Source organism: Myotis myotis, unplaced genomic scaffold, assembly GCF_014108235.1.
Source record: "Myotis myotis isolate mMyoMyo1 unplaced genomic scaffold, mMyoMyo1.p scaffold_m19_p_6, whole genome shotgun sequence".
NCBI classification, from domain to species: Eukaryota; Metazoa; Chordata; class Mammalia; order Chiroptera; family Vespertilionidae; genus Myotis; species Myotis myotis.
The window spans coordinates 76,265,722-76,282,932 of NW_023416368.1; the positions used below are offsets into that span (position 1 = coordinate 76,265,722).

The following is a 17,211-nucleotide window of genomic DNA, read 5'->3' on the forward strand; positions in this document are numbered from 1 at the left end:
ATTCTTTTTTCATTTTGCTTTTCCGGTTGGGTGTTTTTTGCTTCCTCGCATTTCAAATCATTGACTTGATTCTTGCGCTCCTCTGGTCTGCTGTCGGGAGTCTGTATAATATTCGTTATTTCAGTCCGTGTATGCTTAATTTCTGGTTGGTTCCCCAATATAAGATCGAGGGTCTTATTAGTTTTCTTGTAGATCTCATTAAGTTTATCGGCGGCTTCTAAACAGTTCTTGAGAGACCTTAAAAGTTTGGTTCTGAACTCTATATCTTCCATTGACAATTTTGTCCTGTTTCTTTGTCTCCGCATTTTGTTATGCTTCCTTGGTGCACCCCCTAGTGGTCTTTGTTCGCCGTCTTATAGTTAAATCTTGATTGTTGTAGCTAATTACAGGGAGGGTTTGACCTCCAGGCCAAGTGGCTATGAGAATCAGCTGTGTCAGCAGTGAGAGAACTTCTGTCCTCTAGGGAGGTGCTAATCTAGCCTTTGCCTGAGGCTATCCGGCAAATGCCTCTGTGCAGGGCTTGGGCAGGGCGGGTCGCACAGGATCAACAGGGTGGGCCAGAGAGAGCAGTTATGGCGGCTCTCAGTCCTGTCCCCAGGGGCTCTGCCTCTCTGAGTCCCAGCACCCGCTGCAAAGCTCAGAGAGAAAGCTACATTCGCTCTGACCGAAGCCAGACAGTCCCGCTTCTCCCGTTTGAGTCTGGGTCCCTAAAGACTCGCCCGGATCTGGAGCTCAGAGTCTGCGACTCCCTCCCGATTGAAAACGCCAACCACGCCCTCCGCCGCCAGCCCGCTCCGCGCACTCCGCACCTCAGAATTTGACTTCAGCACTGCGCCTCCTCTGAGTGTCCGTATGCGTTTCTCTTTCCTCCTAGTTGTAGGACTTCCACTCAGCCAGCGTTCCTGTGGTTCTGGGTGATGTCCCTTCCGTTTTTTGGTTTCACTTTTGAAGTAGTTGTTCAAAGCAGCAAACTCCGGCATTAACCTATGCCGCCATCTTAGTTCTCCTCTGAAAGTAATTTTAAAAATAAATTCCAATTTTCATTTTGTTTCTCAAAGATAAAATCACAGAGGATCCAGTTCAAAACTCCAGATCTCCTGCTTTTATTCCTCAGTTCTCTTACACTCTAAAACTGCTATCAAGACAATGACAGTCTAAACCCTCAAACTCCCTGCAAGCCAGAACTCCAAAGCTCTTCTGTCTCCTCCTACCTCCCCTTGGCTCTTCACTTTATAGATCAATGCATTCTCCTGGGCCTGGTTCTTACCCTGACCCTCGACATTCTTTTCTGGCTCCTCTCTATTCATTCCAATAATCCAAACCAGAAGGGAAGAAGTTGGAGATATGGATTGTGCAGAAACAGGGATAGCACAAATCAGGAAACACTTACACATGAATACATTTTACTCACTTATTTATAAGTTAAAGTTTTTGGTGTTTTTATTCATTTTAGAGTTTTTTTTTCTCTTGAATTATAGTCTTCCAAGTGAGATTTGTGAGTCATCGAATAGATCTATGATAGTGAATAGAAGTATCCCTACTAATTTTTAAAAATACATTGTTGCCCTAACCAGTTTGGCTCAGTGGATAGAGCGTCGGCCTGCGGACTGAAGGGTCTCGGGTTCGATTCCGGTCAAGGGCATGTACCTTGGTTGCGGGCACATCCCCAGTGGGAAGCGTGCAGGAGGCAGCTGATCGATGTTTCTAACTCTCTATCCCTCTCCCTTCCTCTCTATAAAAAAATCAATAATATATATATTTTTAAAAAATACATTGTTGTCCTGGCCAGTGATCTCAGTGGTTAGAGCATCAGCCCATGCACCGAAGGATTGGAGGTTCAATTCCTGGTCCAGGGCACGTACCTGGGTTGCAGGTTCAGTCCCTAGTCTGGGTGTGTGTGGGAGGCAACCAATGTGTCTCTTTCACATCTCTCTCTCTCCCTCCTCCCTCCCTCCCACTCTCTCTAAATAAAAATCAATGGAAAAATATCCTCAGGTGAGGATAAACAACAACAAAAATACATTGTACAACTATAATAAAGTTGATTATGAGGCTTGTACCAGATACATTTTTGCCTTATACTAGTATGCCTTGTTAGATAGTCAGTATATAACAAAAGTTCATTATAAGATTCTGATTACTTTATAATAGCTGTAATAGGTATCTATATGTGAAATGAAATAGCACACAAAATACAAGTAGCCCCAAATTTCACTATTTTCTCTAATGGACAAAAGAAGTAAAGATTTAAACTCAGGCCAAGTGGCTCATTCAGCAGGTAGGTGTTCCCATAGGGCCTTTTTTTTTTGCGGGGGTGGCGGGGGGGGGGGGGTGGCGGGTTAGCCAAACCTCACATTCTTATCTTAGATCAGCCACTGATCTTGGGACTGATTTAGGGTTATCTCTGGGGGAAACTGTGTGAAGTAACCAAAGTTTGGTGTGCCCCAGATTACTTTGGCATCTACTTCTTGTCTCTGGAATTCTTTTTATCCAGGTCCTCCTATTGCTATTTCCTCTCCAATCGCATCAATTATTTACACATTAGTGGGACTTTGACCCAATAGACTCCCCATCTCAGGGATATTTGCATGTAATACCTTATTTCCAACCGCGAATGCAAAGGTTTGTTTCTGGTCTTTGAGTTTGGCTCTTACGAGCTAATACACAGCTCTTTGGGAGGAGAGGGGCGGCCAGGCACCTTCTCTTCATGTTGTATGTTACAAATATGTTTTCTCAGTTGATGAATATGGCCAGCTCCCAATTTACTGTCCTAATTAACTGCAAGTCCTGAGGTCAAGTGTATTCTGTACACACTCAGATCTTGCATATATAAGTGTGAGAAAGGGCATGTAGGTGGCAAAATGTGGAATTTACTAATTAGGAAAAGAAGTGCATGCCATTCATTAGGAATAAATTACTGCACTCACTTTCTATGCCATTTTTATTGCTTCTTCATAATGAATCTCTGGAATCATATTAAACCTGGAAGTTTTTATTTTATTTATTTTTTCTTCTCCAGTTTGACAAATGGACAGACGCTCAAAGGAGAAGAATCCTGACGGGCCTGTTAGAACGCTGCTCCCTGTCACAGCAAAAGTTCTGCTGTCGAAAGCTTCAGGAAAAAATTCCAGCAGAAGCTCTGGATTTTACTACCAAGCTTCCAAGGGTGTTGTCCTTACACATCTTTTCCTTCCTGGACCCCCGAAGCCTTTGTCGTTGTGCACAGGTAAAGGCAAAGAAGCAGTGTGGGGCATTTTGTAAGGACAGCCTGGGAACTCTGGAACTTGAGAGGGGGAAAAAGCACATCCTAGTATAGCAGGTTCTCAACTAACATCGTTTTGTTTAACTTAGTTTTGTTACAATGTTGATGAGAATCTGTAGGAACTTAACTCTTGTTTATATCAGCCTACGGAAAACTGGTCTCGTTACATGTCATTTCACTTAAAGCTGCAGAATCTATCGGTGACATTAAGTGAGGACTTACTATGCACAAAACCAATAAATGGCGTGGTCAGTATGTTTAGTCTGTGTAATTTGAGACCCCCCCCCCCCCCCCCCCGTCTCAGACACTATGTCTCACTCTCTATTTGGTGCTCAAAATGGAAAAAAAGTATAAGATATCATTAATGTCCACACACACACAAAAATTGCTAGGTGGTGAGGTAAAAACCCAAAGAAGAAATGCTTCATCAGCAGGACCGTCTTACATTGCACAGCTACAATAAAATCCTAAATTGTACAGCGCACACCATTCCTAAAGAGAAAGGCTCAAAATAAGGCGCTAATGAAATATACAAAAGAATATGAGACTAAAAGAGTTCAGAGTGAGCAAATGTGCTCTCAGATTTGGAAAAGGAGCTGACCATTATTTCCTTACAAGTAATTCCATGGTGTATTAAATGTAGTTAAATTACTTAAGATTACAAAACGGGTAGTGATTTTGTTAAGTCTTCTCATAGAGGCTAGTAACACCAGACATTATCTGTTAGCATGCATTCACACATATGCAAAAATGTTAACTTCCATTTTTAAAATTTAAGAAAATGAATTCAGTAAGAAAGATGAATTACTTAATGAAGGAGCTGGGGAAGTTGGGTAGCTATCTGAAAAAAATTTCTAGTAGGATAAAAGATTGATGTGAAGTCAAAGGAAACTATGAAGGTACTCAAAGAAAACACAGGGAAGGAGGTCTTTGTGAGTATAATACCCAGAAACCATAAAAGAAAACATGTAATTTAAAGCCTTGCTTTACTCATTATATATAGTATTTACTATATGTATTTTATGATCAAGACTAAAGAAAGCTAGATTTTAAATTGTGACTATAAAAATTAAAGTTTTCTGTATAAAAAGAACATTATAAATAAATCCAAACAGTAAATAGGGAAAATACATATTGCCAATGAAGGGCTAATTTTCTTATATTTTTAAGAACTTCTATTAATCTATATTAAGAATAAAAGACCACCTGGCTGGTGTGGTTCAGTGGTTGAGAGTCGAGCTATGGACCAGGAGGTCATGGTTCCATTCCTGGTCAGGGCATATACCAGGGTTGCGGGCTTGATCCCCAGTAGGGGGCATGTAGGAGGCAGCTGTTTGATGATTATCTCTCATCATTGATGTTTATCTCTCTCTCTCTCTCCCTCTCCCTTCTTCTCTGAAATCAATAAAATTATATATTTTTTAAATAAAATTATATTTTAAAAAAGAAAGAAAAATAGACCAACAACCCAGCAGAAAAATGAGCAAAGGGAATGAATGAACAAGTAGTTCACAGAAAGAAAGGTGTTTCTAAAATATGTAAGCTGCTTAGTCTCACTATGTCATGCTATTTTTCACGATACAGATTGATAAGTTTTTAAAATAATATTCTATATTGGTGAGGGTGTGAAGAAACAAAAGCACTTTCGTATATTGTTGATAGATAAATTGGTACAACCACCATGGAGAACAATTTGGGATCAATTATAATTTTTAATAATGATTCCTTTTGACCCAGCAGTTCTACTTCTTGGAATTTATCTGATGGGTATACTTCAACCTATGCAAAATTATGTCTGTGGAAGAATATTGCAGCATTGTTTGCAATAGCAAAAGTTTAGAAATAATGGAAATGCCCACCATTAGACTAGTTAAATAAATTGCAACAATCTCCAAAATATATCATCAGTGAAAAATGCAAAGGTGCAGAATGTCCTACCATTTTGGAAAGATAAAAGAATACATACATGTTTGTTAATATAGACCTAGAATACTTCTGAAATGACCCACAAGAAGCTGGTCACAGTGGTTACATCCAGGGAGGAAAATGAGGGGCTAGAAAACAGGGATGAGAGAGAGACTTCCTTTTTACTGTGTGCCTCTTTGTACCTTTGAATTTAGTATTAATGTACACTTATTACTTATTCTAAAAATGAAACAGTTTTTAAAAAGAGTATATCATTCTAAATGTCCGGCAATATGACAGTATTATATAGCCATATGACAAATTATTATGCAGCTATTAGAAAACATGATTTGGAAGACCAGAGATATTTATGATATGTAAAATGAAGGAAGCATAATTTTAAATTGTATATAGAGTTTCCCAATTTTGTTTCTTACATGCCTAAAAAAAAAAAAAAAAAAAAAAAAAGACTGAAAGGAAAAGAGCTCTACCAGGTTGTTAATAATGTCCATTTAATTGATGGGGTTGTGTACGTTGTTTTTCTTTAAACTTCTCAGAAGTTGCCAAGTTTTCTACATGAGAATGTTATCATTCTAAGGAAACATTATTTGAAATAGCTATTCTTATAATCTATGGGCACCATATGTCGATCTAGCAAGATTTCAGCATTATATTTATTCCCAGTACTGACTGTGAGGAAGACACAGATCATTATTCTTCATCTAGGTTTAAAGGAAACAATAAATTCATTGCACTAAAATGAGCTTTGAGCTGTTTAAAAAGGTATATGGGGCGGGGGTGGTCTTTTATAGTTTTGAAAGCTCCTATCTACCCTTCAATTCTCATTTCTCTACCTTAAAAAACAAATACCTTATCTACCCTGGGGGGAAAGCCTAGGTTAAATATCCAAGTCTAAATAAGATCTAAGGAAAAGGAGGAAAACAATGACAATTCAGAAATTTTTCTCCCTATCCCCTCCCTCCAAACCTCTTCTCTCCATTGAATTCTGAGTTAATTAACCATATAGGGATTAAGGTTGGTGTTTCATTCTGGGTTCGACAAAGTAGATATGATTTCTGTTTCTGCCTGAGGGGCTCTGCCTGAGGTTAGGGTCAGATCCCCTAACCTTTTTCCTTCTTCCAGCCCTGAACTCTTAATTTTTCTAATTGTGCCTCCTCTCTCCTGCCTGACTCATGTTCAGCCCATAAAACAGAGCTAAATATAGTAGGAACTCAGTAAGTGGTGGATGGAAGGAGGGAGGAAGCAGAGGTGATAGATAAGGAGATGTATGGATAGCAAGACCCATTATAGAGTGTTCTGTTTGTTTGTTTATTTATTTATTTATTTGGTGTTCAAAATTATTAATTAGTTATTCTTAAAAAAGAGGATAGTTTTCCAAGCATGAAATTTGGATTTGAATGTTAGTAGTCATCTTTGCAGTTCTTACAGCCAAGACACCGATGTCTAGTCTCATGTGGGACACACCATGTAGTATCGGTATTTGTGTTCTGTTTATAAAATTTATATTTAGTTAAATCGTAAGAGTGAAGGGAAAACAGATGTATACCATGTGCAGACCTGAGTTTCTATAACTCTCATGTAACTTTCACAGGAACCTTGATGACTTTCCAAAGTCTAACTGAGCCTCAGTTTCTTCATTTGCAATATGAGAGTAATAACTTTATTTACTTCCATAGGTTGCTATGAAGATAGTTAATAGGTGCTCCGTAAGTATATGTTGACTCAGATTCTAAGTCTGAATTAGAATGTAAAGAAAATAGTTCTGCTTGGGTAGGAAGCACTTGAGGTAGGAGGTAACTATTTAAGCTGTGAACTGGGGGAAAAGATAAAAAATGTTATCTAGGGTCCAAGGTGACAGTTTAAAACCTAGAGAAAGTGACCGTGTAAACTGAGTAGGTCCTGTTTTTTCTTCAATTGTTGTTTTTCCCAGGTGAGCTGGCACTGGAAGAACTTAACTGAGCTGGATCAGCTCTGGATGCTCAAATGTTTGCGGTTTAACTGGTACATCAATTTCTCTCCAACTCCCTTTGAGCAGGGCATATGGAAGAAGCACTACATTCAAATGGTGAAGAAGTTTCATGTTACCAGACCTAAGGTAAATTTGGGGACAAAAAAAAAAAAAAAAAGCAACAAACTTACAAACATCAGTTATTTAGGAAGTCTAGAACTAAGACTAAATGATCACACTTGAGCTTGGAGGAGGGAGTTGGTTCAAAGGAAGAATACCATGACTTCAAAATTCTCTTCTGAGAACTCGACAGCCCATGCCAAGATACCTGTGACCACTGAGAGCCCTCATCTGACGCCCAAACCACCGTTCCACTCAGGAAGTTAGGACTGTGGAGCTCCGCACTCTGTCCAGGTCTTGGATTTCCATATCCCTGCCTCACCAACCTCCCGGCCTCCTCCCTCCCCCCACCCGCCTCACCCCCGACCCCGCAACAATTCTGACACTGGGATTCTGTGGGTAATGTGCAGTATTTGTTATGTATGGATCAGCAAATTCCATTTTACCGATTCAAATATTCTATGATTCTTCGTGGTGAGCCGAAGTATATTTTTGTAACATTTATAAGGAAAAGTTTTCCAATAAATCCGTAATTGCGGAAGGGCATAATGAGCATATTAAAGTTCTTTTTAAGCTGGAAAATACCAGTGTAAAGCATTTCCATATAATCATAGAAAGTAAAATAACACAATTTTTTTCTAGTGGCTTTCTATGCTTTATAACCAATGTTTGTATTCTTATAGTAGCTATTAATTATAGGGCATTTTTACGAGCCTTTTATTTATGGCATGGTCTGACACATGCAGAGTTGTGCATCATTTTGTATGAGTTCCTGAGAAATTGTGCATAAATTAAATTTTTAAATGATTTTTAAAACCACAGGGGTATCATATTCTATGAAAAAGCTGCAGTGAATCCTTTTAAAATTGAAGAGTCCTTTTGAAATATGAATAGTCAACTTCTAAATTGCTCATTTAGGTTAGTTTTATGAAAGTAAGCTACATTTACATTTAATATAGTAATAAACTATGCATAATTAATATTATCACAATTGCAATGATAAAACTAGTCTTTCTAATTTCAGTAATCAGTGTGCTCCATGAGGATTTCTTTTAAAAAAATGTTTTAAACTGCAGTGATGGAAAAGTTATTTTCAAAATTACCATAGCTATGATATCTTTTCTCCTAGGGTTTTTCTCAACTCTCATTCTCGTTGTAGGCAGAGAATGGCACTCAGTAGCTGAAGCTTGGGCTGTTCTAGGGCAGAGGAGAGAAAAGTGACTAGCCAATTTGTAGCATGAAAGGAGGTTTTTAAAAAATATATATATTTTATTGATTTTTTTACAGAGGGGAAGGGAGAGGGATAGAGAATCAGAAACATCAATGAGAGAGAAACATTGATAAGCTGCCTTCTGCACACCCCCTACTGGGGATGTGCCCGCAACCAAAGCACATGCCCTTGACCGGAATCAAACCCGGGACCCTTCAGTCTGCAGGCCGATGCTCTATCCACTGAGCCAAACCAGTTAGGGCGAAAGGAGGTTTTGAGCATTATATATAAAACTAACTTCAATGCTTTGTTTTCTACAGAATATTTCTGTATAACTCTATTTAAAATGATGACTAGTTCTGACGCAAGAAAATGCCCACCTCTTTGCCTAGCACTAAATGTCTGTAGGGAGTACTTTGTTATATTAAACTTGAGCTTTTCTGTTAAAGAAATAAACCTAAATTAGAAAGACAGAGGTTAATAAAATCAACTAATAATTCTATTTCTTAGTCAGAAAGACTAAGTTTATAAAGCGTCTGACTAATGTTAATAAAGTCATCTGACTATGGTTTTAAGGTCAACTGTCAGCACCACACCTGAATAATTTGTGTAATCCCCTCTGAGGCTGTTCCAGTGATGGTGCACGCAGGCAGTCGCTAGAGTAGAGCATAACTTACCTTCCCTCACTCACCAACACCATCTCCCTTCCCTCCAATACTTTGTCCCTGGCACTGAAAACATTTTAAAAGCAGATGGTAGTGGTTAAGAATAGTTTCCCCAACCTTAAAATGCGACAACTGGGCTAGAATGATCTTTATAACTGTCTGCAAAGCTACAATATCTGCTCCAAGAAACATAATTTCAATAATACTTCATCTAGAAAAAGAAGAATAAGTTAAACCCAAAGTAGATAGAAGGAAGAAATAATAAAGAGCCGAGATCAATGAAATTGAAAACAGATAAATAATAGAGAAAAATCTATTTTCTATCAGTGAAACCTAAGCTGCTTGTTTGAAAACATAAATAAAATTGATAAATTTCTGGCTAGCCTGCTAAAGGGAAAAAAGAGAGAACACATACATTACAAGTAGCGGGGATGAAAGAGGGAGGCATCACTACAGATCCTGCAGACATTAGAAGGACAATGAGAGAATATTATGAACAATTCCATGTCCTTAAATTCAACAACCTAGATGAAATGGACAATCCTTGAAAACCACAAATTTCCAAAACAGTCTCAATAAGAAATAGAAAACATGAGCAAATCTTTATCAATTTAAAAACTGAATTCTTTTAAAACTTTCCACAAAACTTCAGACCCAAATAGCTTTATTGGTGAATTCTATCACACATTTAAGGAAGAGACACCAATTCTACATAAATGCTTTCAGAAAATAGAGGAAGAGGGAACACTTCTGAACTCATTACCTTTATACCAAAACCAGATAAAGATTTTACAAGAAAACAAAACAAGACCACAGACCAATATCCCTCATGAACACAGATATAAAAATCCTTTTAAAATATGAGCAAATTAAATCCAGAAATTTATAATACATGATGACCAAATGGGATGTACCCAACGAGAGTAAGGTTGGCATAATATTAAAAAAATCAGTCATGCTCATTTTGGCAGCACATATATTGGAATGATACAGAGAAGACTTGTATGCCCCCTGTGTAAGGATGGCATGCAAATTTATAAAGCATTAAAAAAAAAAATGTAATTTACAGAATAAAAAAGATTTCTGATCATTTCAGTATAGGCAAAAGTATTTAACAATAAAATCAGCAAAAACTCATTTAAAAAATTCTCAAGAAGCCTAGGTGAACAAAAGTTTTGTTTACTTAATACAGAAGAGTCATCACAGTTTTCATTATTACCTATTACGTTAAAGTGTCAAGCATTTTATATTTTTCAGAGTTAATGATGTTTATTTATATGTGATTACTATCATTTATGCCTGGCCTTTTCCCCCTGAAACTGATTTTTATTATCACTTATTATTTATTCCCAGTACTATTAAATTAGACCTCCTCCAGCAAAAGCAGATAAATTTCATGCAGTATTAGCTCAGAGAAATGAAATGAATTCCCATTCAAAATGAGACCTGCACAGACTTTTGAGTACTAAACCAATTATGAGCTATGAGAGATATAAATATAAAATGTTTTCTTAATCTACCAGTTTATAATCATTCATTAAATGAATAAATATGTATATTTTTAAACTGTTATGTGCTGTGTACTTGAGTGCAATGATCCCAACCACGCTTACAAGGAGCCTAGTCTAGTGGCCTAGGACATAGACAAATTAATGAGTACTAAGTGCTCTCCTGTAATAGAAATATATACAAAGAGCAGTTGAAACAAGGATAAGAAACTAACTGATTCTGCTTGGAGGCACTGGGGAATTTCTTAATTTTCACAAGCAATTCAAACAAACCAATTCACCAAGCAAAGCTCCCCTAATCTCTTAAAGAACAGAAATTAAGCCTTTAATGGCTTCTCAACATACCATTTCCCTTAGGCTACAATCACATGAAAACCTTAGGAATTTCACACACACAAAAACAGACTTTCAATTTAGGAAATTAAAGCAAAAGTATTTGGGGGGAGCGGATGAGGTTTTGATAATTGATAAAAATCTATAGACTACACTTTATAACTTGAAATTGTATGGGTTATAGGTAATTAGGACTGGAGTACTTTTCTGAATGTATACATTTTCATGGATAAATTAATTGCAGTTGTGGAAACCCTATACAATGAAGTGTTAGAGGAGGTGGCAGTCCCAGGTAGAGAAGGTATGGTCTTGAAGCAAGACAGTCCTGGATTCAAATTCTGACCCTGTGTCTTAAAACTTCTGTAGTAGCAGGCCAATTAATTGGTTTATCCTATCTTCAGTTTCCTCTTCTTTAAATGGGAGAAGTAATGATTACCTTTTAGAGTTATTGTGAAGGTTAAATAAAATAATGTGTGAAAACTTCCCAAGACAGTGCCTGGCACATAGCAAGTACTCCTGGGTTGACGGCTGCTGTAATTATTGTCACCATTGTCATCACCATTGTGGTGATGGTGATGATATTCTCTTTTTATTATTGTTGTTATAATTACAGTGTGTTAAAAGCAGAAATAGTCATTCATTTTCTTCTTCTAGACACCTCCGAAAGATGGGTTTGTGGTTGCTGATGTTCAACCAGTGACAGGCAATTCTCCAGAGGAAAAGCAGTCTCTGTCATCGGCTTTCCGAGCTTCTTCCTCTTTAAGAAAGAAGAACCACTCAGGGGAAAAAGAACTCCCACCCTGGCGATCCTCTGACAAGCATCCAACTGATATCATTCGCTTCAATTACCTGGACAATTGTGACCCCATCGAGTGGATCTGGCAAGGGTGAGAAGCTCCATGTCCTTCTTCCCTTGTCTGCTTTTAGAAACAATTGGCTGGCACTTCCATGGGAAAAGAGGAAAATAGAACTTAAGTGAATATAGAAGTAAAGAAGCTTCTCCATACTTAGAAGTAAAAAGTAATAGAAAAGTAAACAAACTGTTATTGGTAAATTTGCCCTGTTTGCTAGGATTTGCTTGTATTTTATAGCTGTAATGATTTAACATTACAACTTCTTTTAGTGTTTTAATGCCTCTATTTTAATCTAGCACCATAGAGTTCATCCTAGCCTTTTTCTTTTTTCCATATTTGCGCCTCCCTTCTCTGACAGTAAGAAATCTGGCTATCATGTTTATTTATTGTTCACTATATATAGGTTATATGTCACATATATTATACATTGTACAGTTCACCCTTGAACAATGCCAGCTTAAGGGGTGCCAGCCCCCATGTGGTTCAAATCCACATATAAATTTGATTCCCCAAAAACTTAACTAGAGTTGGCCCTTTGCATCCATAGATTCAACCCACCATGATTGAAACCAGTGTTTTCCATCTGTGGCTGGGAATGCAAAATAGTGTTTTCAATGTGCGGTTGGTTGACACTCTCTCTCTGAAAATCAATAGAAAAAATATCCTCAAGTGAGGATTAACAAAAAAAAAACACACCACAGACTTACAAACTAGAATTCAATATTTGCTTATGGTTCTCTTTGCCTTTAGTCTGAGCATATCTATATATATAAAAGGCTAATATGCTAAGTGGCCCACCGACCGTCCAACCAGTCACTATGACGTGCACTGACCACAGGGGGCAGACACTCAATGCAGGAGCTGCCGTGACTTGCACTGGCCATTTACAAAGAAACGGCACCGCGGACCTGGTGCCGACAAAGCAGCACTCAGCTTCCCCCAAGTGGGACACAGGCCCCGCCACCACCCTGGAGCGACAGCCCACCAAATCACAGCCGATGCTGCCAAGACCCATGGAGCAAAATGCAGCCCACAGCCCAGCTCAGCTCAGAAATGGTGGCTGTGGGCACCGGGTAATGACATCACATAGTAACGCCCAGCTTCCTCTCCCTAGAGACTAGCCTCCTTGGAGTTTCTTCAGCCCAGGAACACGACTTGCTTTATAGCCAGGTGGAAACATTTTACACTTTAACCAAATGTCTGTGAAGTGTTTCCCGTGCCTCATCTCATTTGATCCTCACAGAAGTCCTGGAGTGGGTAGATAGGAGACTCAGTAGAATCCTATTTTATTTTCATTAGCTGGAAAACGGAGATTTAGAAAGCTTAGAAAGTTGACCCGACTGAAAAGAAGTAAGAAATGGTGGACCTTGAAAATGACTTCAGGTTTTCTTACTGTGCAGAATATAGTCAAACACTGCTGCAGTTAAATATTTCACCCTTTGTTCTCCCTGCGTGATCTACAATAATAATCTGCTTCATGTTGATATTTACTGCTGTGTTGCTAACAATTACCTGAAAGAGAAGTTGGGGTGCTTCACTGGAAAAAGTTTAGCTAAATCAGAAAGCAGGTCTAATTAAGCAAGTTTATCTATATATGTAAAGCACTCGCAGGTGCCAATCGCACACATGTGTTTCAATCTGTCATTGTCAATCGTGAATTTGGTTGACACTGCTATTATAGAGAAAGGGCAAATAGTGATATTAAAATATTTCTTCTAATTAATTTCCTTTCAATGTCCACTAATTCGTTCACCGGAACTCTAGTATAGTCATAATACTATGTTCAAAAGTTATGTGGGTATGTTAATACCTTCTTCACTGTGGGTAGGTCACATGGTTCTAAAGTTAAAACTATATAAAAGTATACAAGAAGTGTATGTAAGAAAAGGTATACTCAGAGAAGAGCCACCCCCATCTCTTCCACTCTGCTCCCCGCTGTTATCTTTTCTACCCCATTTCCACTAAATCTCATTAGTTTCTAGTTTATCCTTCCAGGGTCATTTTTTACACAGAGTTACAAAATACATCATTTTTCAACTATCTGGCAAACTTTAAAGTTCGGTAATATGTTCTGTTGGTGAGGCTGTGAGCAAACGCTGATAGAATTTACTCATAGCTGGTGGAAATATAAATTGGCACAGACTCCATGGAAGGAAACTTGACAATATCCAGCAAGAATACATATGTATTTACATTTTGATCCAGCAATCCTACTTCTAGGAGTCAACGTTGAAAACACTAAAAGTACATCTGCAAAAGGATACTTACTGCAACATTGTTTGTAAGTTTAAAATATTGGAAATAACTTAAATGGCCATACATAGGAGAGAGTGTTTGTTGGATAAATCATGTATGGTTCATTCACACAGTAGAGCACGAGGCAGCTCTATGAACAGATAAGGAAGTGATTGGGGAAGATCTCTGTGAACAGATAAGGAGTGATTCCCAGGGTTCATTTTTAAATCAAAAAAGCAAATTGCAGAAGAGTATCTATAATATTCCACCCCTATATAGAAAGAAAAGAAAGTAAGAAAATATAGATCTGTATCTATGTATACACATGTATCTGTTCACTTGTTAACACACACATGCACATACAAAAGATAAACAAAAATTAAGAAAACAAATTTTGAAGTATTTGAATGTTTTCATACATCTGCCATCTTTTTAGAATGTATTTCGACAGATTAACACCAAGGCAGCACAGGATAGTGGTGATGTACAGTCTCTTGAACCATACTGCTTGGGTGCAAATCCAGGCTCCCATACTTCTGTGTGACCTGGGGGACTCCCTTAACCTCTCTGTGCCTCTGTTCCCACATCTGTAAAATGGCAATAATAGTGATACCTAAGTCATAGGACCCATTCACCAACATAGACCAGATGCTTGGACTCTAAAGAGTGTGTCAGTGTCATGGTCGCGGGGGGTGGGGAGGGGGGAGGAAGAGGTGGGAAGAATATTCTATAATATAAGAGAAAGAAGAACCAAATTCATTTTGAATCTAGATGGAATTCTGGTTCAAAAAATAAAGACTTTAATAGGCATTCTTGGGGAAATTTGATATAGACTGGGTATTAAATGATTTTAAGGGATTACTATTCATTTTCTGAGGTATGGTGATAACTAGTGTGGTTAGGTAGGCAAATATCTTTATCTTAGGAGATGAGTGTTGAAGTATTTAGGGGGAAGTGTCTGCAATTTACTTTCTTACACTGTGACAAATATAAACATATGTATATATGGTGTGTGTATGTATGTGTGTTCATATATGTATCTATATAAAGGGATAAAGCAAAATATTATCAATTGTTGACTTTAGTTAAAGAATATATGGATAATCATCATACTATTCTTTCAACTATTCTTTATGTTTGAAATTTCTTAATTAAAAGCTGGGGGAAATTTTTTCAGAGAGGAAGGGAGAGGGAAAGAGAGAGAGAAACATCAATGATGACAGAGAATCATTGATCGGCTGCCTCCTGTACACCCCCCACTGGGGATCGAGCCCTCAACCAGGCATGTGCCCTTGACTGGAATAGAACCTAGGACCCTTCAGTCCACAGGCCGACTGAAAGCTAGGGGAAATTTTTGAACTTTAAGCAGCAAGAAATATTCAGCAAAACTGATCTTTTTAAATAAAACTTTATAATGGAAGTTCAAGTATATACAAAAGTAGAGAGACTAGAACCCCTTATAACCATCACCCAGCAGTAACAGGTTTCAACTCGTGACCAATCTCGTGTCATTTATTCCTCACCACTCTGCCCTTTCCCCAGGTTATTTTTGAGACAAGTCCAAATGTCATACATTTTCATTCATACATGTTTTGATGTTTTGTCCTTAGGATATATTCTATTAAGAATATTCAAACAGCCCAGCCAGCGTGGCTCAGTGGTTGAGCATCAACCCATAAACCAGGAGGTCATGGCTTGATTCCGGTCAAGGCACATGGGTTGCAGGCTTGATCCCCAGTGTGGGGCATGCAGGAGGCAGCTGATCAATGATTCTCTCTCATCATTGATGTTTCTATCTCTCTCTCCCTCTCCCCTCCTCTCTTTGAAATCAATAAAAATGTATTTTTTTAAAAAAGAATATTCAGACAAATTACTGTGTTAAAGTCCCATAAAGAAATTATTTTGTGTGTGCTAATGCCACCAACTCAACAGACAAGATCATTTATTTTGTTTTTGATTTTAGGGATTTTCATCCTTCATTTTATTTAAAAGTTTTGAGAAAAATTGAGATAGTTCCAAAGTAAAAAAACAAAATAAAACAAAGTATACGTGGAGAAGTCTAGCTTCTGCTTCTCCCCTTCCATACTGTCCCTTGTGCCTGATAGGGTCACATGGGAATCCTACTTACGGGTACCGTTTTTCAAAATGCTATGCTGTAATCCTTCCATTTGAGAAAACATAAATACACACACACACGTTTTTGGAAGTAAATAATAGCATATAATATGTACCACTTCACCCACTTTTCCTTTTCTCATGTGACACTATATCCTGGAGATCACTCCACAGTTGTATCCAGAAATATTCTGCCTTCCTTTTTACAGCTTATAACACTTCATTGTGTGGGTGTAGAGTTTATTTAACCAGCTCTCTATTGATGGACATTTGGCTTGCTTCCAGTTGAGTGAAGATAATCTTTTAAGTCATAGTAACAACAAAATCAAATGGGCAAAGTTTTGAAATGAGTATTTGTCATTTCTCCAATGCTCTCCAACTTACAGAAGAAAGAAAAGACATGAAACGACCCCAGATTCCAGCCGACAGTCACGTGATAAGAAAAATAAATCGCGGGACAGATCTAAGCTAAGAAAAGCACAGTCACTGGTGAGTATTGCTTTCCAAAGATTCCCCACCAAAGCCATAGCCAGTTTTGCTCAGTGGATCGAGAGCATCAGCCCGTGGCCTGTAGGGTTCGATTTCAGTCAAGGGCCTTGGTTTCAGGTTCCATAGCCTTGGTCTCGGTATGTGCAGGAGGCAACCAATTGATGTGTCTCTCACATTGATGTTTCACTCTCTCTAAAGAAAAAAATCAATGGAAAAATATCCTCAGAGAGGATTAACAAAACAAACTAACAAAAATTCCCCACCATAATGTTAATGAAAAGCGCTGGGTCTCTAATCCCGTTTGTGAAACTGAATTTGTTCTTTTTAAATTAGAATCGAGTGGTGGTTTAAATCCTGGTCTCTGGAAGGGACTGACAAGCTGTGTAACCTTAAAGATGCCCTTTATTTAATCTCTCTGAGCCCTTGTTTTCTCCTCTGTTTAAAACAAAAAGACTAGATGGACTGATGTGTATGAATCTGCTTTGAGAACTATGCAATATAAAGGGAACATTCTTATCATTTCGGTTTTCCTTCTGCTTGGAGTCC

General features: G+C 38.1%; 1 protein-coding gene and 1 pseudogene across 3 annotated transcripts in view; both read left to right on the top strand.

Moving 5' to 3' along the window:
- The window catches only part of FBXO16 (F-box protein 16), a 52,990-nt gene that overhangs the window by 23,917 nt on the left and 11,862 nt on the right, over positions 1-17,211 (top strand). For all 3 annotated transcript variants that reach the window (XM_036314421.1, XM_036314420.1, XM_036314422.1), the window contains 4 exons: positions 3,020-3,226; positions 7,119-7,283; positions 11,627-11,859; positions 16,563-16,665. In XM_036314421.1, the coding sequence (XP_036170314.1) occupies positions 3,020-3,226; positions 7,119-7,283; positions 11,627-11,859; positions 16,563-16,665 (708 nt within the window). The remainder of the gene's footprint in view (positions 1-3,019; positions 3,227-7,118; positions 7,284-11,626; positions 11,860-16,562; positions 16,666-17,211) is intronic.
- On the top strand, positions 10,087-10,187 carry LOC118659434 (annotated as a pseudogene).